The 23,947-nt window shown below is 37.2% G+C and overlaps 1 protein-coding gene across 3 annotated transcripts in view; it reads right to left on the bottom strand.

Annotated features, from left to right (window-relative positions):
- Window positions 1–476: 476 nt before the first annotated feature.
- The window catches only part of lsamp (limbic system associated membrane protein), a 614,372-nt gene continuing 590,901 nt past the window's right edge, over window positions 477–23,947 (bottom strand). For all 3 annotated transcript variants that reach the window (XM_066699129.1, XM_066699128.1, XM_066699130.1), the window contains one exon: window positions 477–7,121. In XM_066699129.1, the coding sequence (XP_066555226.1) occupies window positions 7,024–7,121 (98 nt within the window). In that variant the 3' untranslated portion in view covers window positions 477–7,023. The remainder of the gene's footprint in view (window positions 7,122–23,947) is intronic.

Here is a 23,947-nt window from a genome sequence, read left to right as displayed (position 1 = left end):
TGTTGTATGAGTTTTAGACTCTTGCTCCAAGGTTATGGTAGACATTTGTGAATGTGTCACGAGAATGGAGGCAAGGATATTACAAACAGGAGATCCACAGACTGAGATCAGGAGGTTGCAGCAGAAACTGACAGCCATTCTGTCAGCTGGTTTCAGAACAAAGCTGGAAAAGCAAACTCCCCAGACTCTCATGGCTGAAAACTGGGACAACAGGACAGACTTATCAAGGACAAAAAAAAACTACTGAACTACTTTGGAATAATATATACATATATATATATATATATATATATATATATATATATATATATATATATATAGAGAGAGAGAGAGAGAGAGAGAGAGAGAGACATCGACATTGTGAACTGACCAACAACAACAATTCATATGACAAGCCATTTCAATATTTGTAAAAAAATTGTAAAAGTATCTGTGATGAAAATAATACTAATAATAAATAATAATAATCACATAGGTCACTTTAAAACATTTTTTTATTTTTATTTATTTATGTTAGCAAACCCAAAGCAACACAAGCCCGTGGAAAGCAGTGAGAATAGAAAAAAATCCACTCACTGGAGTTAAGTTTAGATTCACACACACAAGATATACATAGGAATCGGCAACACACTTTTACGAAGTGGATCTTTTATTGGCAGCTGTACAGAGAAGTTATTTTAATAGACTTCTGAGCTAGGGGTAAATCTGATAGGATGTGGGTGAACTAGGCCTGGTAGAAATTCACCGTGGAAACAAATATAAAGAAGTAAATGTATGCTATAGCAATCGGTGAAGGTGGTCTTATTCTGCTTGTTTTCTTTATTTTTCATCATGTTGACATTTGGGATGTTCGTATTGAGGAACAGGAAGAGTGTTTTGGCTGATCCAAGCTGGAAACTGACTGTTCTGAAAGTCTAAAAGTTCACCAGTAAATTGCACTCCACGCATTGGCAGTCCTTCCACGTCAGATTCCAAAGATTTAAAAATTAAATGAAAGTAAAAAAACTTCCTGGAGATTCTCCTCTGTTATGAATGAAGGTAAACTTGGACAGAATTAATTTTTCACACGTCCCTCCGATTCAGTGGTGAATGAGTCTGCTTGTTGTATGTTTTTATACATCGTTTTTTTGAACAGTACAATTTGGGGCTCACACAATCTCTGGATAGATTGTTCTCTGCGGGTAACAACCGCTTCAAATTATTGCAAACAACATAATCAAACTAAAAATGAAACCCAAACAAATAAACAAACAAAACAACCATATGGAAAACATGTTGCTGTGCATGGTTGATTCAATAAGAAACTTCTTTGTAAAAAACAAAAAACATAGGCCTATTTTTAGAAAGAAAGAAAGAAAAAATAACAACTTTGGAATAACACCAGTTCATCAGCCTTACTTTAATTACCCCTTTAGCCTAACAGCTGCATTTTTCTTTTTTTTTTTTTTTGATTGGTCAAAGCATGCTCCAGATATCAACATTTGTATAGGTCAGCTATCCATCCTGCTATACACACTTATTTCTACAGAACAAACTCTTCATCACAGAAAATCTTACAGAAACTGTGCAAAGGATGTTGGGACATAGTCAGGGCATACAAAAAACAGCACTATGTTACTGTAGCAGTAGAGGGTCAAAGCTGTACCACTGATTGCCTATTTTAAATAGGATTCTTTTGATATGAATCAAGGTTTTACAATGATTGGATTTTATGTAGATTGTTTAGCACTATATATATATATATATATATATATATATATATATATATATATATATATATATATATATATATTACACATGTTTGTACCTCAAGTTATTAAATTGTGGATTTAAAAAAACTGATTTTGCAAGATTTTAGCTTTTTGTATTATTGTTTTATATTTGTAATTATTATGATGATTTTTGGTGATTTAAGAACACCTAATTTCCCTAAAGAACGTTTTCTTCTTCAATGAGGCAAATAGGCATTTGAACCTGAAAGTCTGCCTTGAACTCATTATAAAACACACTTTATTTCTTGTATAGTGGATAGTTAGATTTTCCCCTTAGCACATTCTAGTCTAGAACAATCTTAGAAATGAGAGAAGCTTTTTTGATGATTTAAAATTTGGACATAACTGAACTTCAGTGTCTAGGTTATCAGTGTGGACTATGAAAAACATTTACATTTTCTCTTTTTAAATTATTATGATTCCTAAAATGTATCACTATTTTCCACTTAACTCCTATACTATCTAATAAAATTAAAATACAAAAACATAGTGCAGTTCACAATCCCATTTCACCTGTCATCATATCCAGGTATTATATATATGTATATAAAATATAAATGTCCGTGGATACATGTATATCTGATGATCTGAAATCTCTGAATGTTATGACAACCAATAAGGGCGTATATGAATCCTGAACGTGATTGGCTTGCTGTTTGCCAGCGATGGGTATGTGTATTTGTGGTTTTTGAAGATTATTATTCTGACAGCTTTACCTTAGAGCTGTTTTTTGAGACCATGTCCCATATATCATTACCAAAAAAGCTTTACACCAACCACAGATGCTAGGCATAGCTCAACTGAATTCAAGTAAAAAAAAAGGAAATATAAAACTTAATCCCACAACCAAAGCTGAGAAAATGAAAAAAAAAAACATTCTGATTAGATTATTATTATTATTATTATTATTATTGTAATTTGAGAAATAAGGAGAAATGCACTTTATATGGCCTAATGTATTTTTTCGTCCTTAACTTCAATATCACATTTAGTTGTAATTCATAGCCAGAGAACATCATGAGAAAAGATAAATACTCAACATGTACATACACATTGGCTGCACACCATTCATGCCCAATAGCAAGAAACCCAAAACAAAACACTTCCAGATGTATTTATATATGCAGTCTATCGTGTTTAGTTGATCTGGTAACCAAGTCTCAGATTGGCATTTTTGTTTAATTTTTTATAATCTCAGTTGAACGTTTTTGTCTCCACTTTTTAAGATGGTTCCATATAAGCAACAGCACATTTAACTCAGCCTAACTATCTAATTATCTTTATGTTTACATGGCATGACGTTTTCAGAAAACAATACATGTTTTATATGAATTGAAGACGTTTCAATTGTGTACATGTGTATTTTATTGACCTACCAGATAATTGCACATTATCAGCTTGTACCCCATCACTTTTTATTTTGAATGAGTAAAAAGTGGCTTGCGTACAAGTTTGTAATTTGCAGGTAGATCACATTTTGTTTTCCAGTAGGTTCAGTGGAAACAAATGGTAAAGGTTTGTGCATGTGTGGTACACTACCATTTTTTTTTTTTTTTTAATTACGCAATAGAAAATGGTTTTCAGACTGGTGGTTTCTATAAACTCACTCCTGGAATATTCCAAAATGTTGACATTGGAAAACATTTTTGGAAAACTGTTTAAGGAGAGATTCAAATTCGAATTATTATGACAATTTTGGCAACTATGGAGATTTATGGAGAACAATATATGATAATGATTGAATGGCTAATCATTATGTATCATATATGTAAGTTACACACTGAGAAATGTATCAAAATAAATATCATAATGGGTACTTTGGATACCTAAAGTGGAAATGTCAAGATGCTAATCTTTATTTACCTTTTTGGCCACTCAATCATACAACGTATCTGTTATTTCTGTAATGGTTACTATGTTGTTGTTTTTTCTTTCATGAATTGTAAAAGTAATAAACTGTTTGTTCAAATACATGCCTGTACTGTTTTTAAATGTCTGTAAGCTCATAGCAGAAAACCCAAGATGTGGATCTCTTATTTTTTCTTAAAATGTTTAGAGGCAGTTTGAAAAGAATTTGAAATAAATGTCTTCTAGCAAATAATAGCAACTTAACATGTCATGAATGGGTAAGAGGATTAAAAACATTTTACATTATTGTATAGTTGTATATCATTAATATCCTTAAGTTTATTGCTGACTGTGCACATAATAATAATGTATATTTTGTTGTGGAATAAATAGGAGAAAATGCAGGAATTATAATAATATGTGAGTTATGTCAGTGTTATTTTTGCAAATATATATTGTACAGCAAGGGACGAGGAACAGTCCTCCTAGACATTGCAGCCGCTGGATTCTGTATTCATACACATACACATTTAAACATTATACCAATTCATAACAGATGACTTTTGTATGTTGATCATATGCAAATCTAAGCCATTAATTTCCAAATAAACAATCAAAGCTTAGAATTGAATAATACAGATTAACATATATAAAAAACTTAAAAAAAAATTGACCCAGATGGGATTTGTCTTAGAACATCTTTAACAATTACTTGTGTTCTTTACCTTTGATTACATATTTGTTGTATCAGATGACTGATGGAAAATGACTCAGTGAATTTGAATATTATAAAACCGTAAATTGAAGTTAAATATAAACCTGATGAGTAACTTGTCATGCCTTCCTATCAGCACAGCTGGACTCACATATTAATAACAATACATATAGTTTTATTTGCATGTTACAGGGGAATAAAAACAGTTGTACCTTTAAGATCTCATTTCAAATTCCAAAATACTCCAAAAGAGTTCTAAGACTAATCTAATCTGAAAGTGGGATAGAGATAGTTCAACATCTAAAATAGAGAAATTCAAGATGGAAACATTTTGTTTTAATTTTCATATTTCTCACTTTAATTAACATCCAAATCTTTGTACCTGAATCAAAGACAATGAAAATGAATACAAATCTTGGCCTGTAAGACAGAAACAAATGTTCATGCCTATATCATTTACATAACCTTACCTGCCAAAGGACAAAACTGCACTTTTGCCTAGGCTTAGTAAATCAAAACCTCTGAAGCATGTATATGCATTGTGTAAATATGAATGCAGTATATGCACACTTTTTAGAAAGTTTACGCATGTGCATTTAATTAAATACAGATTTATACTACTTTATAATTCATAAACAAATCTTGTACACTCCTGTAGAACAGAGTAATATAACTGATTTAATCTATATTAATGCTTTCTATGATAGAATCTTGAAAATAAACAAAAGAAGGAAATTAAAGCAAAAAACAATATAGGGCTATATTGTATATCTGAAATAACGTTATATTCACAGTATATTTTGGCATTTGATAATCTCATGTTCATATTAATTGTGATGTATTTGAACAATATCAGGCACCAAAGCTTAGTACATCCTGGAGAGTTTCAACTTACTTTAAACAGATAATCTAGGGCAGAACCTCTTGCAATCTGAAAGGTACAAATTCGACAAACACACAAATTGACTGCAGTAATCCCACTTTTTAAATGTTATGCCCTAATTCTTGTTAATAGATGGTGCAACATTATGCTACCATTGACCACTACGGGTTAATCTTCAACAGAATACTAACCTAATTAGAAACATGGACATATATTAAATCTTTCTTTTGTATATATGGACATTGGATTCAAGTATATACATTAAAGAACTGAAAATAAAACCCTTAACATATTTTGAGCCTGGGTGAGTTATCATATCCCTTTTTTAGACAAAAAACAAAAAATGGCGGTTCTGTCGACAATAAATTGGATTTCAATCATTTTCAAAACATGTTCCTCTAAATAATCTGCTCCTTCGTGATTTCTTCAAACCAGCTGAAATGTAAGATTGCAATGGTGCAACAACAAACATGGCAGGCAATTTCTGAAGCTAAATACAGCTTGGTCAAGATAATTGCTCAGCATATGTGTTTTATGTGTGATTTTTTATTCCATTATTTTACAGCCGACAGCAATATGTTTACATTACTTGCTATTATTTAAACAGATCATGTCTTTTTAAGAAAACAAAAATGTCTATACAAATCAATTATGTACAGGTTTTGTTTGTCATTGTAAGCCCTCTTCACAGGAAGGAATCTCACTGTGAACACAAGAATTTATGTGGACTGCATGTTCACATCGCTCGACTGGTTTCATGCTAGTCTATTTGTGCATCATAAATCACTCTCCGACTACAGAAGCTCCGGCCCCATAACTTTCAAACACTTGTAGCATTGAGCCATGAGGCCTTTCAAAGTGAGGAACTACTTAACAAGCACCATATCTGTGAGATATATTCAACAATATTTACACCTATTTAAATCTGGATATATCAATAGGCTAATATATGCCCAGAGCAATGCGTTGAACTAGAACTTTATTTATGAGTAACTATTTTTTTTTTTCCTTGCTTTGATGCTTTCCAATACATTACAGTATAGGTATACATTATATGATTTTGTGTAAGTATTTTTTATTATTATTTATCCTCTCAATTAGTATGTTAATATTAAGCAGCCGTGATGTTTCTTTCTGTTTTTGTTTTTTTCTCCATATGATGCACAGGTAAGAATATCCTTGCAAAAGATCTCTTTCTATAAAATGTACAGCAATTTCATTAACACTCAACTGCTCATCAGAAACTGTGAAACAAATCCAACAACCTTGCATGGAAAGCAAACTTAACTAAAGTTACCACTGCTGTTATCATATATATATATGTGTGTGATATATAGCACTGAAGGGAAAAAAAAGTCTTCAATCCATTTTACTTGCAGCTATCAATCATGGATGTTGTACTCAGCTTGAAATCCCTGCCATATCTGAGTTGACTGCATTTCTCTTATTATTTAAAATTATTCAATAATCTCATCCATTCAATCCCGAAAATGAAAAATAACAAACAAAAACCAAAAAATTAAATAAAACAAAACAATAACCAAAAGGATTACGAAAGCACTATGCTAGAATTCTGCGAAGTTAAGGAAATAAAAAGACTGCAATAACTGAACTTCATTATCAACACTGTTTGCTCCTTAAGTAACCTTCGGTCATCCTCTTTGTTTTTTGTTTGTTTATGTAACTAAAAGATTATTTTAATAGACCATTCTTTTTTTTTCTTCTTTTGTTTGCGTCAAGACGCACATGTTGTTGTTATACAAACAGTCTCAATGTAATTTTGTAAGATGGGCTTTGCGGTTTTATTAACACTTGAAGAGAAGGCAGGTGATTGATGCCAGTAGAAGCCACAGCGATTGGGCGATGCATGCTGACCCATTATTGTCCTTCCCTGTGCCTGGTCCTGAGAAAAGGGAAGAATAAGAAAAAGGGTTAATATAGATATAAAACACGAGGTGCAAACAACACATTTGAGTCACCAGAAGAGCAGCAAATCCACAAATAAATGTGCTGCTGTTCCACCTATGTGCCTGTTCTGCTCAGATCACTTATTTAGGCAGGTCAGACCAGGGCGAAAGATGGACAACCTACACAAACAAATCCACTGCTGTTAAAGGAGACAGCGGCACAGGGGTTGACAGATTTTATTCTTTCTCGAAGCCGGGGCTCAGCAGGGCACAGAGCTGTCAGAAGTGCCATGCTTGGGGAGAGAGGGTTAGCAGAGGTCCAACCTGGCTCAGACAATAGCACACACTCCTTAATGCGACTTCAATAATAAACCCAAGGTGTCTTCCATAATTGGGTCTTGGATATGACGTTAACACTGAACCCATTTGGATGCCTTAGGGAAAAGGACAAATACAAACACACACACATTAAAACAAATACACATCAGTAGAATGAATCAAGTATACATCATATATGAATGTCTGTGACCCTTTTGGCTGCTTAAGACTGCAGCTCAGCAACAAACAATCCCTACCTTAGGAGGTTTGGAAAGAGTCTGCTGTGGCAAAGCAATTTGGCAAAATGCAACCTGAACAATTACAGTGAAATACATTACTGGCAGCTCTGGCTGCCTCCCCAGGAGCCCCAAGGGAGGCGGATGGCGTCTAGATTTGGCAGGAATGTCTGTGGAACCACCTGCTGCTGTGCGGCTCTGCTCTGTGCCATGCCAGAGTGACATCTCAGTTCCAGTTCAGCTGAGCGCCACCTTACGCATCCTCATTAAAATTCCTCTCACTGCTGACGGTCTGCACCCAGACAGGACCCCCCCGCCCCCCCGGGGACTGTTAATCACAGCACTCTAATCAATAAAACATGGAACCAATCACTGGGGCTCTGTGCTTCACCTCTGGACATGGGGTAATAATTTATTCTTTAATGGGGAACCATTTCACTGTGACACCGGTGGCATACTGCCAAGATTGAAAGACGTTTGATTTAAAGATTTGAATGTTTTTTTTGTTTTTTTTAAGGTGGTAAATTATTTATGGCGATTACCGTCTCACTTACTCTTGAGAAAAGGTGGCACCATTTTAATGTGGTACACAATTTTAGTGACCCCCCCATACATTTTACTAAAGAAGAAAGTTTTAGAGATTAACTTGCTCTTGTTATTCAACAACCCAAATATATTTATGTTGCTTAAATGGCATTCAGTAATGGTCATGTGAAACCAAACTAATAATGGAATTAAATTATTCTCTCACTTCTCCCGAGTTCAGCAATGTATTTCATGTGTGTCTTAAAATACAACAACAGGCTGTTGAGAATTATTTTTAATGTACCAACAGCAAAGCATCCGATCTGATCTCTGGTGCTGCTGTTCCAAGCAAACTCCAAAATGGTGCCAAATGATTATAATGACATCCATTCCTTTGGCAGAGGAGGGTGAGAAATGGCAGATTTCAAGAATATAAGGGACTGTTACAAACGGGGTTACTCTGCTGACGGTTTAAATAAGCAGTGATGGGTCGCTGCCCATCGAGACACAGTAGGACACTTGCTATATTTTTTTTGTGTTTAAAAAATAAATACAAACAAAAACCTGCAGAAATTGTATGTATTTAATTGTACACAATCACCTGGCAGCAGCGAGGTAAAAGGAAATTAATTTATCCCATGCCCAGCCAATAACACTTAAAAAAAGAAAGAAAAAGAAAAACATTCAATTAGTCTATTTCCCCTGAAGCTTAAGCATTTTTATATTTCTTTGTTTCTCTCGTTCTGGCAATCTGCGCCTCCCTAACTCCGCTCTCTGTGTTACAGAAGCTTCCTTAATTTACACCTTATGACATAACAACAAAATAACAAATTATTTTGCTTAATGAGAGAATAATCCAGGAGGCTGTACTTTGGTGAACCCCGCCCTGAAAACCAGCCGCACACAAAGGCTCTCTGGTTGCTTAGCTACTCCGAGACGGTTGCAGGGGCTGCCCTCTGTTAATCAATGCTGACAGGGGCCTTCTTGCTTTTCAAAAGATGCATTTGGTCACTTACTCTGCATTCATGTCCGCACTGTTCAGATAACTGAGAGAATATGAAAGTGAAACTGATAATCACAGACAGATAGACAGACAGATAGATAATATTGTTGCACAGTGGGTTTTTGGACTAGCCTAACATTATGGACAGCTAGAGGATGTGGGAAAATAGATGGGTTAGATCAGTACTGAGAGAATGGCTAGACATAGAAAATGAGATGTGGCTTTAACCTTGAAATTGTTGATGGCCTCTGTTGTGGAAGAGGTGAAAGGTCTAATTCAAGGACTTAAAAACTTGCTAAAAGCTGAGACCAGGGACACAATACATGGCTTCAGGAGATGCAGTCTGACAGAATTGTGGAAATTCACCAACAGGATTAAACTATTACTGAGAGAGAGTCACTCTTCCATGTCCAGGTTTCCAAGATCATGTTTTCAAAGGCACCCCTCCATTTGTGTTCAGAAGTTTTTTCCTTAAATTATAAAGGGCTGATGAAGCAACAGCAATGGACATTTAACAGAAAATATGTAGAAAATCCTGGTGAAATGTGTAATGCAGATACATTTATACAACATTAAAGGATTGACAAGACAAGGGAACTATTAAATAGGATATTAAATATGAGAGAAAACAAAGTAATGTTACTGTTTAGGAAGACTGAAATGAAACACACCATACAAAGATAGATAGAGAGAGAGAGAGAGAGAGAGTTCAATTCACATGTGACTTTTTGAAGTGCAACCAAAATGCCCGAACGATGAGAGCACAGTGAGACAGTGACAAGAATTGTGTTTCTCCTGAGGTAATAATAATAAAAAAAAATCTTGATTTATTTTTTTACCTTGGAAAAAAACAAACTGCACTTTGCAGCCAGTTTGACTTATTATCCCCTCTCTCCCACTGGATTAGATGTATTACAGCAGGGAGGAAAGCTCTGCTGTGGTCTGGTGCTCTTTGTTCGAGCCACATCAGTCTCTCCCACTGTTACAATGAGCTACAGACAACGCCCCATACAGCAGAGGTGACCTAAGCTGTTAATCAGAAATCTATTTTGGCTTTGAGCACCAGAGACTTAAAAAGAGCAACAGCACCACCTGCCCTTCAAGTGCAGGACCACAAGTCTGGTCGAGTCCTTTTATTTAAATTGTTCAGCTATTTTTTTTTGGTTTGCTTGTTTTCAGAAAAAAAAAATGCATAGGAGCATCTTTCTAAAATCACTGATAATAAATGTATTTCATGAGTCTTTGTCATCTTATAATTGCATATAATGCTAAAAGTGTAGGCCTAAACTATAGACAAACCCTCAATGAATAATGACATCACCATTTTGCGGGCTTAGACTTCCCCCTGCTGGTCAGCCATGATCGATGCATGTTGTCATCAGACATAAAAATGTGACCTGTGAAAACTGACACATCTTTTATTGTCCTAGTAAAGTGAAAGTGCATTCACATCTCTAATGAGTCACGCAGAGCAATAATAAATTCCCTGAGATAATTGCTCCTGTGGAAACATTCTTCGATTTTTTTCCTAGTTTATTCCTGTCCTCTTGCCATTTTCATGTTATAATCAGCCTACACTCACCTCTAAATATTTATGGTAAAACGGCTAGCAACAATTAACTGTGTTTTAAAAACCTGATGTTGTTAATTTAATTGTTCACAGACGTATGCAACCAGAGCTGAGAGCTGGCAAAGAAAAAACAAACACAAGAAGAAGAAACTTTACTTCGTATGATTCTTGTGGAAAAATTTAAAACAATAATTATATATATATATATATTTTATAGGTTGCTACGTCTTCACCAATCCCCGCATCCCCTCCTCTCTTGCTGCCATTGTACAGACCGTGGATGGTGAGGGGGTCGTTCCAGGACAAGCTGAAACTCGAGCCCTGTCTATACGGTGCCAGTGCCATACTTTCTATATAAAATATAGAACAGGCTGAGCTTCATGTTTCACAGGCACTGATCTGGCAGCTCTCCCGGAAACAAACCAGCAGCAGATGCACATATTGAACCTTCACATTCAAACCCCCACAGAGAGGCAGCAGTTCTCGAGAATGTTTCCTTTTGTTGTTGTTGTTCTGGTTGTTGTTGTCTTTTACTTTTGCATTATTTTTTCGTCACCACCTCGCACAGCACTGTCGTTGTCACCTCTGCCTGTCACGTGTGGATGAGGCCCCCGGAGCAGCCTCGCTAGCTCTTTCCATGGGGGAAGAAGCTGCTGCACCGTGCAGCAAAACTTACAGGTGTTAAAGTTGTACACTTCGCTGAACTCTACACTTCAGGTGAACCAGATAAAATGTTTGAAACTTTTTCACCGAAAGCTGCATTTGGGAGCATTTTTTTTTTAAATTCTCCAGCACTGGCAAATCAATAAATAGTAAAGTATCACATTTCTTATGTATCAAAGCGAATTGGACAATAGCTCATATGTCTATGGTACAATGTTATTCGGGGGCAGGAGGAGGGCCCAACTGCAGACATTGTTTTCAGAGTTACAGTGGAAAATGGAAAGTGTACACAGAGTTATCATAGCCTATTTGTGTTGCAGGATGGCCTTGGAGCAGAACTGTATCCTGTAGGGCACTGTAGGAATGTAAAAAATGTTGTTTGTTACAAATGACAGGTCTCAACTGCTGCTGCTGCACTCCACACAACAGCTCACAGAGTAATACGCCATCTGAGTAGCCAAGAAGAACGGCTTTCTCATGGAAAACAGTCAAAGTATATATCTGAGGTGACCTAACTGAATCTAATGTTAAATGACAGGGGCCAGATGTTCAGTTTAGAGGGCAGCAGCAACACCTAGGGAACTAACACCTCTATTATTATTCTCCCATTGAGAGTTGCTGTGAGGTTGCACTGGAAAATATTTTTGGCTGAAAAGCATTTCGATTGCTTGTGTTCTTAAGTGTGATGGTTTTCACCATTACGAACATCCAGAAAATACAAAACACGAGAAAGCAATTCCTCAAAAAGTTTTGGTGATACCAATACACACCAAAATAAGTAATAAACAAACTTCTGCTTGACCCTTACAATTGTAATAATTTAAACTGCCTAAAAGACAGTGGTGTGCTTCACAGTTCAGTGCCTGTCATTCAAAACAAGAAACAGGAGAAGGATGGGGACGGGCCGTGCTATAGTTCGGACAAAGTTCTCCGCAGACAGTGAATAAATAATGTAATGATATGCATCGCAGAAAAGAAGCTGAAATGGAAAATCAGGGTTATGTAGAATAATAATATGTGATAATACCTATGCAGAGTTTACTCATGAATTGCATATGTTGCCGTCCATTCAGTACCTGTATTAAAAAAAGACACATTCTGCAGGTTTCTTATTAAATTCATTCAGATTCATTCCTCCTCTTTTATGGATGTTGCTCATTTACGTGCTAGACTAACAAGCTTGACTTTCCATGACAATAGTGGGATGCTCTGACAGCTCATGGCTGTTTAACCGTTTAAGCACGTTCCCCCGGCAGACTCGAGCACCGCTGAGGGTAATGTGGGCTCTCTTATTCATTCATGAAGGATAGGAACACAGATTTATGCCTCAAATTTAACTGTAAAAGAAAGAACGATAATAAGGGTTGAGCGATGCAATGATATCAGTCTAAATAAGAAGGTGCATGGAGCAATTTACTGCACTTTAGCAGTATTTATGGATGCGATTAACCATACAGTTCCCTCTTGTGGCCAGACTGTGGTATCAGCTCTGATTCCTGAACCAGCCCTCCCTGCCCGAGTGATGTTTCTCAAATGCAAGTCACACACACTGGGTTGTTTTTTTTCTTGTTCTGAGCTCTCGGCTACTTAAACGAACTAATTACTTACTTAATTAGACCTGTTCTTACTTATTTTCAGCTCTTAAACAGTTGTGGATTTGAAGGTACCTATAACATTTTAAAAGGCATTAAAAAAAGGTTTAATTAAACCGATTAATAGTTCAAGTAAGGGTTTAATTAAGGGATCGTGACCTGAGCTGTAATAGAAGCAGGGAGAGGGAGTGTCCTCCTGAGGACTGGGCCCGGCAAACAGAGCTCTAGTCAGTCTTCAGCTTCAGCTCTGGTATGCATAATGTACATTATGTTTTATGGAAAACTCCTTAGCTGAGAGTGATGCAGAACTGATTGCTTTGTAAATTTCTTTGGTGTATTTTCTCCCCCCACTGAACTTAATTATTAACATTGTTGCTTTAACTCCCAACTTAAAAAAGTTTTTAGTTTGCAAACATTAAATTCAATCTTCAGTAATGAGGGTGTTGATTAACTTATTTTAACAAACAGAAAGAAGTTTGATTGTATTATTAATAATGAATTAGCTCGATAAAAGGTGCAGAATGCAATCTTAGGAGTGCACAACCTACTTTCATTTGCCAGTGTTGCCTTTTAACTCGAAGCCCCGGTCCCCAGGACCTCCAATGCCTCAACACAGTGCTCGACTCACACACGAGTGGCTCAAAGGACCGTGAACTTGGATAAAACAGTTTCAAGTCAGTGATTTGCAAGGTTTCCAGTCATGATACAAAAAAAAACTGAAACACACACTTTGTTTTCTGAGAAAAAAAAAAAAAAAATCCTCTGTCACTTATCAGATTTTTTTGTAAAGAAGTTCAAGGCTGTTCCACCAGGATCTGCAAGCTTTTAAAAAGTGTTTTAATAACAGCAACCTCAGTGAGCAGTAGGCAGCAAGAGCTCACTGCTTGACAAGGCTCTAGTCTGTACCATGCATTTCAAAACCGGGAACCAGCTGGGCTCAAGATTAATATAAAAGGCACAGCCTCCCTTGTTGCCAATGAACTACATGGACTGTCACTGATTAGGGACCATTCGTTCCCTTCTTCTAATGAACTTATCCATAGAAGGAGAGCTACCTGAATTCCCTCCCATTTATCCAGCAGTAGAGGCGGCTCTGTGTGAAGAGTCTAAAGGGTCTCCAGTGAGATGGAGTGAGGCACCAGCTGAAACAGCGCTGTAATTGAATGGAACCATGTGGAACTTCCTGCTCGGGAGACACGAGGAAAGCAGGGGGAAACTAAAGTGGGGAAGTCTGAGAAAACCTAACTGATCAAGATACTGATCAGGATGGTGCTTCTATTCCCCAAAAGGAATGACCCAAATCCTCATCTCCTGATGTTTATAATTCCACATCTGTGACTGTGAATCATTCAGGTCCCACACATGAAACACAGATATGGAATTATTTTGTAGCAACAAATACAAGACAAAATATGAATCACTTATCCCCTCACACACTCACAATGTAAACCATTTGCAAATTATGAGCAAAAACACAATTTGTCACTATAAATCGACAATGATCAATGTTGCTATTCTCTGCATTTCTTACAGGACAAACAGGACAACTATATACAGTTAGATCCATAAATATTTGGACAGTGACACAACTGTCATCATTTTGGCTCTGTACACCACCACAATGGATTTGAAAGGAAACAATCAAGATGTGCTATAAGTGTACACTTTCATCTTCAATGTGAGGGTAGGGTAGTTACTTTTGAGTGCTCAAAAGTATTTGGACAAACTAACATAATCATGAATTAAATTGTGAGTTTCAATACTTGGTGGCAAATCCTTTGCAGTCAATGACTGCCTGAAGTCTGGAAGCCATAGACATCACCAGATGCTGGGTTTCTTCCCTGGTGATGCTCTGCCAGGCCTGCACTGCAGCTGTCTTTAGTTCCTGCTTGTTCTTGGTGGGTTTTGCCTTCAGTATTACATTAGAAATCAAAACAAACCAATCAGAGAGATAGCAAACACATTAGATGTGGCTAAATCAACTATTTGGTGCATTCTTAAAAAGAATGTATGCATGGGTTAGCTCAGGAACACCAAAAGGCCCAGAAGACCACGGAAAACAACTGTGGTGGATGACAGAAGAATTCTTTCCCTGGTGAAGAAAAAACCATTCACAACAGTTGGCCAGATCAAGAACACCCTCCAGGAGGTAGGCGTATCTGTGTCAAAGTCAACAATCAAGAGAAGACTTCACTGGAGTAAATACAGACAGAGGGTTTACCATAAAATGTAAACAGGAAACAGGAAGACCAGATTAGAGTTTGCCAAAAAACATCTAAAGAACCCAGTACAGTTCTGGAACAATATCCTATGGACAGATGAGACAAAGATCAACTTGTACCAGAATGATGGGAAGAGAAGAGTATGGAGAAAGGAAGGAACTGCTCATGATCCAAAGTATACCACCTCATCTGTGAAGCATGTTATGGCATGGGCATGTCTGGCTGCCAAGGGAACTGGTTCCTTGTAGGCGAAGTGGAATGTTCTGCAATGGTCAAGTCAATCACCTGAACTGAATCCAATTGAGCATGCAAAGGCAAACACCCCAAGAACAAGCAGGAACTAAAGACAGCTGCAGTGCAGGCCTGGCAGAGCATCACCAGGGAAGAAACCCAGCATCTGGTGATGTCTATGGGCTCCAGACTTCAGGCAGTCATTGACTGCAAAGGATTTGGAACCAAGTATTGAAACTCACAGTTTAATTCATGATTCAAATACTTTTAAGCCCCTAAAATTGGGGGGACCACATATAAAAATGTGTGTAATTCCTACACCACAAATCCATTGTGGTGGTGAACAGAGACAAAATGATGACAGTTGTGTCACTGTCCAAATATTTATGGACCTAACTATATCTGTTTATATATACAGTATACGTGTGTGTGTGTTTGCAACTAGGAATTTCAACAATTTCAATAATTTACCAATAGTTTTAAATGCTGTATTGTTTCTGTAAAGTGGGGTAAGTACCTCTATTGATTCTTCTCTGAGAATATGAACTTGCTAAATTAATATATACAGACATGTTTTAAATGAATTAAATATACAGATGTCAAGGTCTGCAAAATAGTACAACAAAATATGCCATAATGTTTGCCTTGTGAATCATGTTTCTCTTAGGTGCATTCTGTTTTAGATAAAGAAAGAAAATGACAAGTCAACTGAAGGAAGGGCAAGTTGTTATGAAAGGTTAGCAAAAAAAACTGTGGACGAAAATTGACCTTGTATTGTTCAATCCACTTTTTCAGCCCTATTCTCTCCGGCTCTAATTTAGATTGCAATTTCTGTTCTAGCCCTAGGGTCTGTGTTTAGCAACAGGGAAACCATGTTTTGCTTTGATGAGAATGCTACAGGGCCGAGCAGTTTTGGTCCTGGGAAAGAGAAATCTCTACACATCTGAACCGAGACCCTTCCTCCTAAAAGAAGGTATTTTGTACTAGGAAAGCACATTGCGGATTTCAATTAAAACACAACAAGACCACTGGAGACAGAAACAACAAGAACAACAACATCGGGGGGGAAAAAAACCTTCAGAGATAAAGTATGGATTCAATTTCAGAATTTGAAGGGTGATCACAACTCGTGCATCTGCAGAAGATGGGAAAAATCCTACACAAAGCTACAGCCACTTAACCTAAAGGGTAGGTCATCCAACACAGCTGATACATATATATATATATATATATATATATATATATATATATATATATACAGCTCTGTAAAAAATTAAGAGACCAGTTAACATTGATTTCTGAACTTAGAGTGGTCTCTTAATTTTGTCCAGAGCTGTATATATATACTGCAATTAAACAAATACCTACACCTACGTATGGAATAGTGGTAATTCTAGAAATCACACAGCTCGGAAGGTTATTTCAATTAATGTCCAATAAAAGATTAACCGATAGCTTACAGCAGCAGTCTGTAGGTCATAACCGGACACACAATCTAGACCTGGGAAGCCAAATATTAAAGCAATACATGAGATTTCCTAGCTAGATTTCCCTCAAGCATAAACAAGAAGCATATACACTCACCTAAAGGATTATTAGGAACACCATACTAATACTGTGTTTGACCCCCTTTCGCCTTCAGAACTGCCTTAATTCTACGTGGCATTGATTCAACAAGGTGCTGAAAGCATTCTTTAGAAATGTTGGCCCATATTGATAGGATAGCATCTTGCAGTTGATGGAGATTTGTGGGATGCACATCCAGGGCACGAAGCTCCCGTTCCACCACATCCCAAAGATGCTCTATTGGGTTGAGATCTGGTGACTGTGGGGGCCAGTTTAGTACAGTGAACTCATTGTCATGTTCAAGAAACCAATTTGAAATGATTCGACCTTTGTGACATGGTGCATTATCCTGCTGGAAGTAGCCATCAGAGGATGGGTACATGGTGGTCATAAAGGGATGGACATGGTCAGAAACAATGCTCAGGTAGGCCGTGGCATTTAAACGATGCCCAATTGGCACTAAGGGGCCTAAAGTGTGCCAAGAAAACATCCCCCACACCATTACACCACCACCACCAGCCTGCACAGTGGTAACAAGGCATGATGGATCCATGTTCTCATTCTGTTTACGCCAAATTCTGACTCTACCATCTGAATGTCTCAACAGAAATCGAGACTCATCAGACCAGGCAACATTTTTCCAGTCTTCAACTGTCCAATTTTGGTGAGCTTGTGCAAATTGTAGCCTCTTTTTCCTATTTGTAGTGGAGATGAGTGGTACCCGGTGGGGTCTTCTGCTGTTGTAGCCCATCCGCCTCAAGGTTGTACGTGTTGTGGCTTCACAAATGCTTTGCTGCATACCTCGGTTGTAACGAGTGGTTATTTCAGTCAAAGGTGCTCTTCTATCAGCTTGAATCAGTCGGCCCATTCTCCTCTGACCTCTAGCATCAACAAGGCATTTTCGCCCACAGGACTGCCGCATACTGGATGTTTTTCCCTTTTCACACCATTCTTTGTAAACCCTAGAAATGGTTGTGTGTGAAAATCCCAGTAACTGAGCAGATTGTGAAATACTCAGACCGGCCCGTCTGGCACCAACAACCATGCCACGATCAAAATTGCTTAAATCACCTTTCTTTCCCATTCAGACATTGAGTTTGGAGTTCAGGAGATTGTCTTGACCAGGACCACACCCCTAAATGCATTGAAGCAACTGCCATGTGATTGGTTGGTTAGATAATTGCATTAATGAGAAATTGAACAGGTGTTCCTAATAATCCTTTAGGTGAGTGTATATGTGCTGTGATTTTTTGGTTTGGTTTTTGGGGGTTCTGCACGAATAACCAAAACCTCTTTATCAGTGCTCTAGATACCTGTGGGAAAAAAGTCATCACTTTCCTGCTGACTGCAGAATCACATTAGGCTCTAGACGTGCAAGCAACTTTAAAGTATGTTGTTAATGCATAAGAGAGATTAAAACAACTTTCTCATTCTGAAGTGTTCAGTGATAATTAGTATAGGTTTAAAAAAAATAAAAAACGGATGTTACTTTATCTTACACTTATATGTTACATATTTAATTCAGTCTTTTTTTAACCTCATGTTGCGTCCCCATTTGGCAGATGTAGCTTCTGGATGAGCTGCATTAATTAGCCAAGAAAAACCCAACTGCTTTGAAGCAGGACTCAGTTCACCCCGGTTTAGATTTGCTAGCGAAAAGAAACCGATCAGAACAAATTGTAGTGATGGAGGAAATGACCCAATAATTGAGTCGATAGGCAATTGACACACTGAGGCAAGTGTTAAACCAGACAAGACAACATAGTCGTAAATATCGGAAAACATCCGATTCCAGATCGGGAATGTGCCTGCTGATGGGACCCACGGCAGCCCCCAGGCAAAACCTCTTTAACAACCGCCTCTAATGGGCTGATGTATAAGCAGACGTTCAGTACAGGGGGAAAAAAATGACAGCATACGAACTGTAAATCAGACAGAAAATCCTTGAATACAACACCGACAATTGCAATTTGTTTCTGATCATTTTTGGATGAAATATGAGGATCTAAAATCAACAGCTAAGCCATCATTTTAAGCTCTGAAGTGACTTTGAATTTGAGGTGTCCTTCGAGTGCCTGATTACTACAGCTTCCACAGACAGAGTTATAGAAAGTATACAAAATCTTCATAGCATTTTTAATGAATCCGAAGCAAACCTTTAAAGTCTTGTCTTTACTTTTTTTTGGGCAATCCTGCTTTGTTGCTCTGACATAATGTTTTCTAAACGAACAGGTTCACCCTGCAATACTATTTTATTCATTCTTGTATGGGTTTTCCCAACCACATGGCTGAATTCTAATATCTGTAAACTCAAATTCAGGGAGGTTTACACTTCAATAAGTCCACCTGGATTCTTCACCTAAAGACTATTAGAAACCTTTAAAGCAGCTCAGCTTATCTGAATAGCTCTGTAAAGTGTATCTTAAATATAATCTCTACGCAGCAGCACTCCGAGCACAGGCTCATATACCAAATCCACATAATATGAAGTCATTCACAGTAGGAAAAAAAAAGAGAGAAATACTTCATTTGAGACAGGATTAAGTTGTTATTCTGACATTTTCTTGGCTTGGAGATGGATCTTCAAACTATTTCTGAAGTATATTTCAAAAGTTTGGGTATTGAGGCAAGACTGGAAAGAAACAAATGTGGAGCTAATTTGGGAAAGCATTCTTTGTATGTTTACTCTCTCTCTTTCTTTCTCTGTCTCCCTCTCTATATATATAAACCTGCATGATTTTGCCTATTATTCTACTCTAGTATTAATTACACCAGGGTGCTTGGCAAGTTCATCGAAATGCCAGGGTGATATAAAAAGCTTTTTGAAAGGAAAACTAATCTTGCCACATAGCATTTTCTAAATATTTAGCACGATAGCTTCTGTTCAGCACTGTGCTGTATTTTGGACTCCCTCTGAGCTTTTTCTATGTGTCTTTTCTCCTTCCTGTATAAGTCTGACAGCCTTCCCTGTGGTTTCATGAATGGCGCTGCAATTTGCTATATCACACCACAGCAAAGTGTTATTATGCATGTCACAGTGATGATAAATGTAAGAAATCACCACCAAGAACGATTTGCATTTTTAGCTCATTGGTGAAGGTGCTGAAAACAAATGCGGGGAATGTCTGATGCTGGACCTGACATGCTACTTTTTGGCCGGAAGTCCCAGGCTCAATTTGCAGAGCGGTCATACAAGGTTTTACTCAAACCACAATCAGTCAGCTACCAAAGAGTTTTTTTTTCATCTCAGTAAGAAAAATAATTGGGGGAAAAAGGTGACACATCTGTAGTATGTGTTAAATTGATATAAACAATTCTGGCATTTAATTAATTGAAATACCATCTTTGAGAAATAAGGTTGTCACAAAGTAAAGTGGTTATGCAAGTTGATTTAATTTAAGATGATATTTCTCTCTGAAAAAAAAAATAATAATAATTTTAAATTAAAAGAAGGTCCTACTGTATGGCAGTGTGTTAAAATACAAGGATTGAAATATGCTACCATTTACATTGGCCCAGACCTCCATGTGTTGTACAGTGGTCTCTTGCTCTGGCTCTTTGGATTTCCTAATTGTCTTCAATCAGCAGTTAAAGATTACATCCCACTTCACTAATTAAACCCAGAGTTGCTTTAATGAAATAACCACGGCCTTGATTGGATCAAAAAACAAATAGCCTGTTCCGGAACGGAGCTGAAGAAACCAGTTAACCATCATGTTGTTGGTCCCCTGATGAGGGCTTTACCCAGCACCCTCTGCTGTTGCTGCCGGTTGGATAGTGGAAACGCATCATCTTCCTGGAAGGTTTATATAAGAGGAGCTGATTTGTCTTGCGGACTAGCCCCAATCTATTTAACTACCTAAATCTGGAACATGGGCTTGCTGGAATGAGAAGTTACCCATCACCCTGTGTATGCTCTCCGTGCTTGTTCCATAGCTCATTATACATCATACTTCCTCCCTGTCAGCTTCTGAGGCCTGTCGAGTCTAGTGACTATAGTCATCTGGTGTACAGTTCCTGTACACAAAGAGACATCATAGGTTCTCCATTTCATGTGCTTCTCTTCCAGGGTGCGTTGTTTTTTCTTCCGCACATGGCTAAGGGGCTTATGTACACTTAACAAGTAAATCCAGTCATGCCAATCTGCAACATGGCTACCAGGCATTTGAAATGTCGAAGCATAGACCTCCGAGTCAGAAAATACCTTTGTAGTCATCATTCACATACGCACGAAGCCCTTTTCAACAACCTGCAGCGTTTTTCCAGTACTTGCAATTTTCGTAAAGCATTTATAAGGCATTTAAATGCATAAGATCTTGGCTTCAAACAGACAAACTACCAATGCCTGAATCCCATAACCAAAAGGCCACTACCTGGTCAGTGAATACATAAAATTGTTACAGAAAATGTGGCAAACACGATTATTCACCAGCTTAAAGGAAATGCAGTGGCTAGAGCTGTATACTTTCCCTGTTGATTAATGGAGACAAATATATGAAACACATCCTAGAAAATAAGCACAGTTACAGTATCAAGGAATATCATTACTTTGGTTGATTTGGTTTGATTGCTAATTGTTCAGTTACAAATCCAAACCCCCAAAATTATGTTACCTGCTTTAAAAAAACTAAATTAAACAACGATATCATCACACTGCGCTTGACGTCAGGAATGTTCTTCAATTAAAAATTTAGCCTCAGAAAGATGTTACTGTATAATATTCCCTATGAACAATTAATTGATCACAACAAGGAGAGACTCCCGATGCGTTTGAAATTCTGAGAGCTGTCTTTTCCACCAAGCTCGAGTGGCTCCTTGCTGATTTTATTTCCGCAATATCTGTTAAATTTGAAAGGCAAAAGACTTCATTGAAATACAGTGACTTAATGTTGCTTCCCCTTCCTGCATACTCTATGTACTCATCTTTCAAATGCAATCTATAAAATAGGGAATTTCTGGCTCTCACATCAGAACACCCTACAGTGAAAATTGATAAATTATGCATTAACATTTTTAACTTCTCCATGTGAAAATATTTAATGACTTCGCCTGCCTTATTCTGCTTGATACACTCCTTACTTAAATGTCAGGGAGATTTGACAAAGCATTAAGGAAAGTAATACACAAAGCAGCTATTCCTTCCTTTAAGGATTTATATCTTGTTTGTGATATTTTCTAAGGCTGTATGTCACACTGCTTTATAAACATATATGTGAATCTGAAAAACAAGTAACTCATGAACAGATGAAAAAATATAGTCTAAGATAGTTTGAGTTTCTGCTTGGCTTCTACCAAGGATAACTGGAGTAATGCCTAATGCTTGTTATTGTCAGGAGCTAGGGTAACTGCTTCTGTCCCTATTGCCCCACTCCACTCAGCTGTGAATGAGAACCTCTTGTTTCTTGTAACTGTGGGGGGATAACTTGAGATATACTGGCATCATATCCAGGGGATAAACATATAAACATATTTGTGAATCTGAAAAACAAGTAACTCATGAACAGATTAAAAAATGTAGTCTAAGATATCTTGAGTTTCTGCTGGGCTTCTGCCAAGGAAGCATACACTTCTCTAAATTCGCCCTTAAAACATAATTTAAATGGTAAGATGTGAATGAAAATGGAAGATTTAAAACGTGAAAACCGTAAAATTAGATTCCCATGCCTTTCCCATCACTTTAAACCTGCATATTGTTTTCAGTACCAGTCCAGTCTCTAATGGAAAGGAAACATCTTCTGGACTTCTTTGCAGTGCATTTAATTTGCTAATTTTAAAAATCATGTTTTGGATTTAAAGAGAGATCTTGGGAGTTTAAAATGTTTGTAATGGAGCAATATGTTCAGAAATGCTTTCAAAGAAGCTAATTCTTTCTCTGTCAAAAGAAGACCAGTCGCTATAAAAAATAATGAATGTTTAACTATCTAATTACACTGAGGAATACACTGATAAAATAGCCATATTAATTAACTATCACAATTTTCTTCAAAAGTACCCCTAATGACAGCATTATGATAAATGTCCTACATTCCCCCCCCTTTCACAGGATGAAGATAAGTAATGAAGATGGTGGTGGCATAATTGGCTGAGGAGTCTTATAGCCGACACAATCGCTCATCTCAACACTCCGCTGCCAAATGTGACGACTGCTACCCACCAATGCACTGGTTTTAATCATCTTAAAGCTGTGTTTCAACAAACAAACACATACTACCACTCACAACACCATATTACTTATTTACAGTGTGTAATCTGTCATAGTCGTGGAGTTCAGAAACATATTTCGCCAGTAACACTCCTATTTGGTAAAATCTCAACAGGCAACAGCAGAACGTTAACTCTCCGTGAACCCTTGTTATTCCCAATCACAGCATCCTTGCATGAAGTGATGGTGCTGATTTAGCCCGAGACAATCCCTTAAGGAAGGATGTGGGTATCTCGAAGGATAACATATGCTGGATGTGAAAACATAACCGGATTATCACGGTGCTCCCCTCAGTTTCACATAACCTACATGGGCTTGAGTGTTGGATAATACAATAATACAGTCATATTGGTAAACGAAATGCAATAAAATAAAATAGAAGGAAGAGCCTCGCTGATCTTCCACACAGGAGTTAAGCTATGCATCAGTAAGACTAATGAAATATACATATACAAAATGAATGATAAAAATACACTTAAACATATGTTAATTTTGTAGCCTTTAATTGAGAAATCTACCGAAGGCATTTACTACAAATGTAAAGCCACAGATAATAAAGTAAGAGATAATTAATTATAGAAATAAATCTCTCTACTACACCACCCAAGCTGGGCCTGGTTAACACATAAGATGCGAGACCATCAAAGGGAAATCACACTGCTGCTGGAAGTGGTGACATATTGCCTAATGCTTG

The sequence above is a fragment of the Amia ocellicauda genome, chromosome 3 (assembly GCF_036373705.1).
Source record: "Amia ocellicauda isolate fAmiCal2 chromosome 3, fAmiCal2.hap1, whole genome shotgun sequence".
NCBI lineage: Eukaryota > Metazoa > Chordata > Actinopteri > Amiiformes > Amiidae > Amia > Amia ocellicauda.
This window is presented reverse-complemented; position numbering and strand designations above follow the sequence as displayed.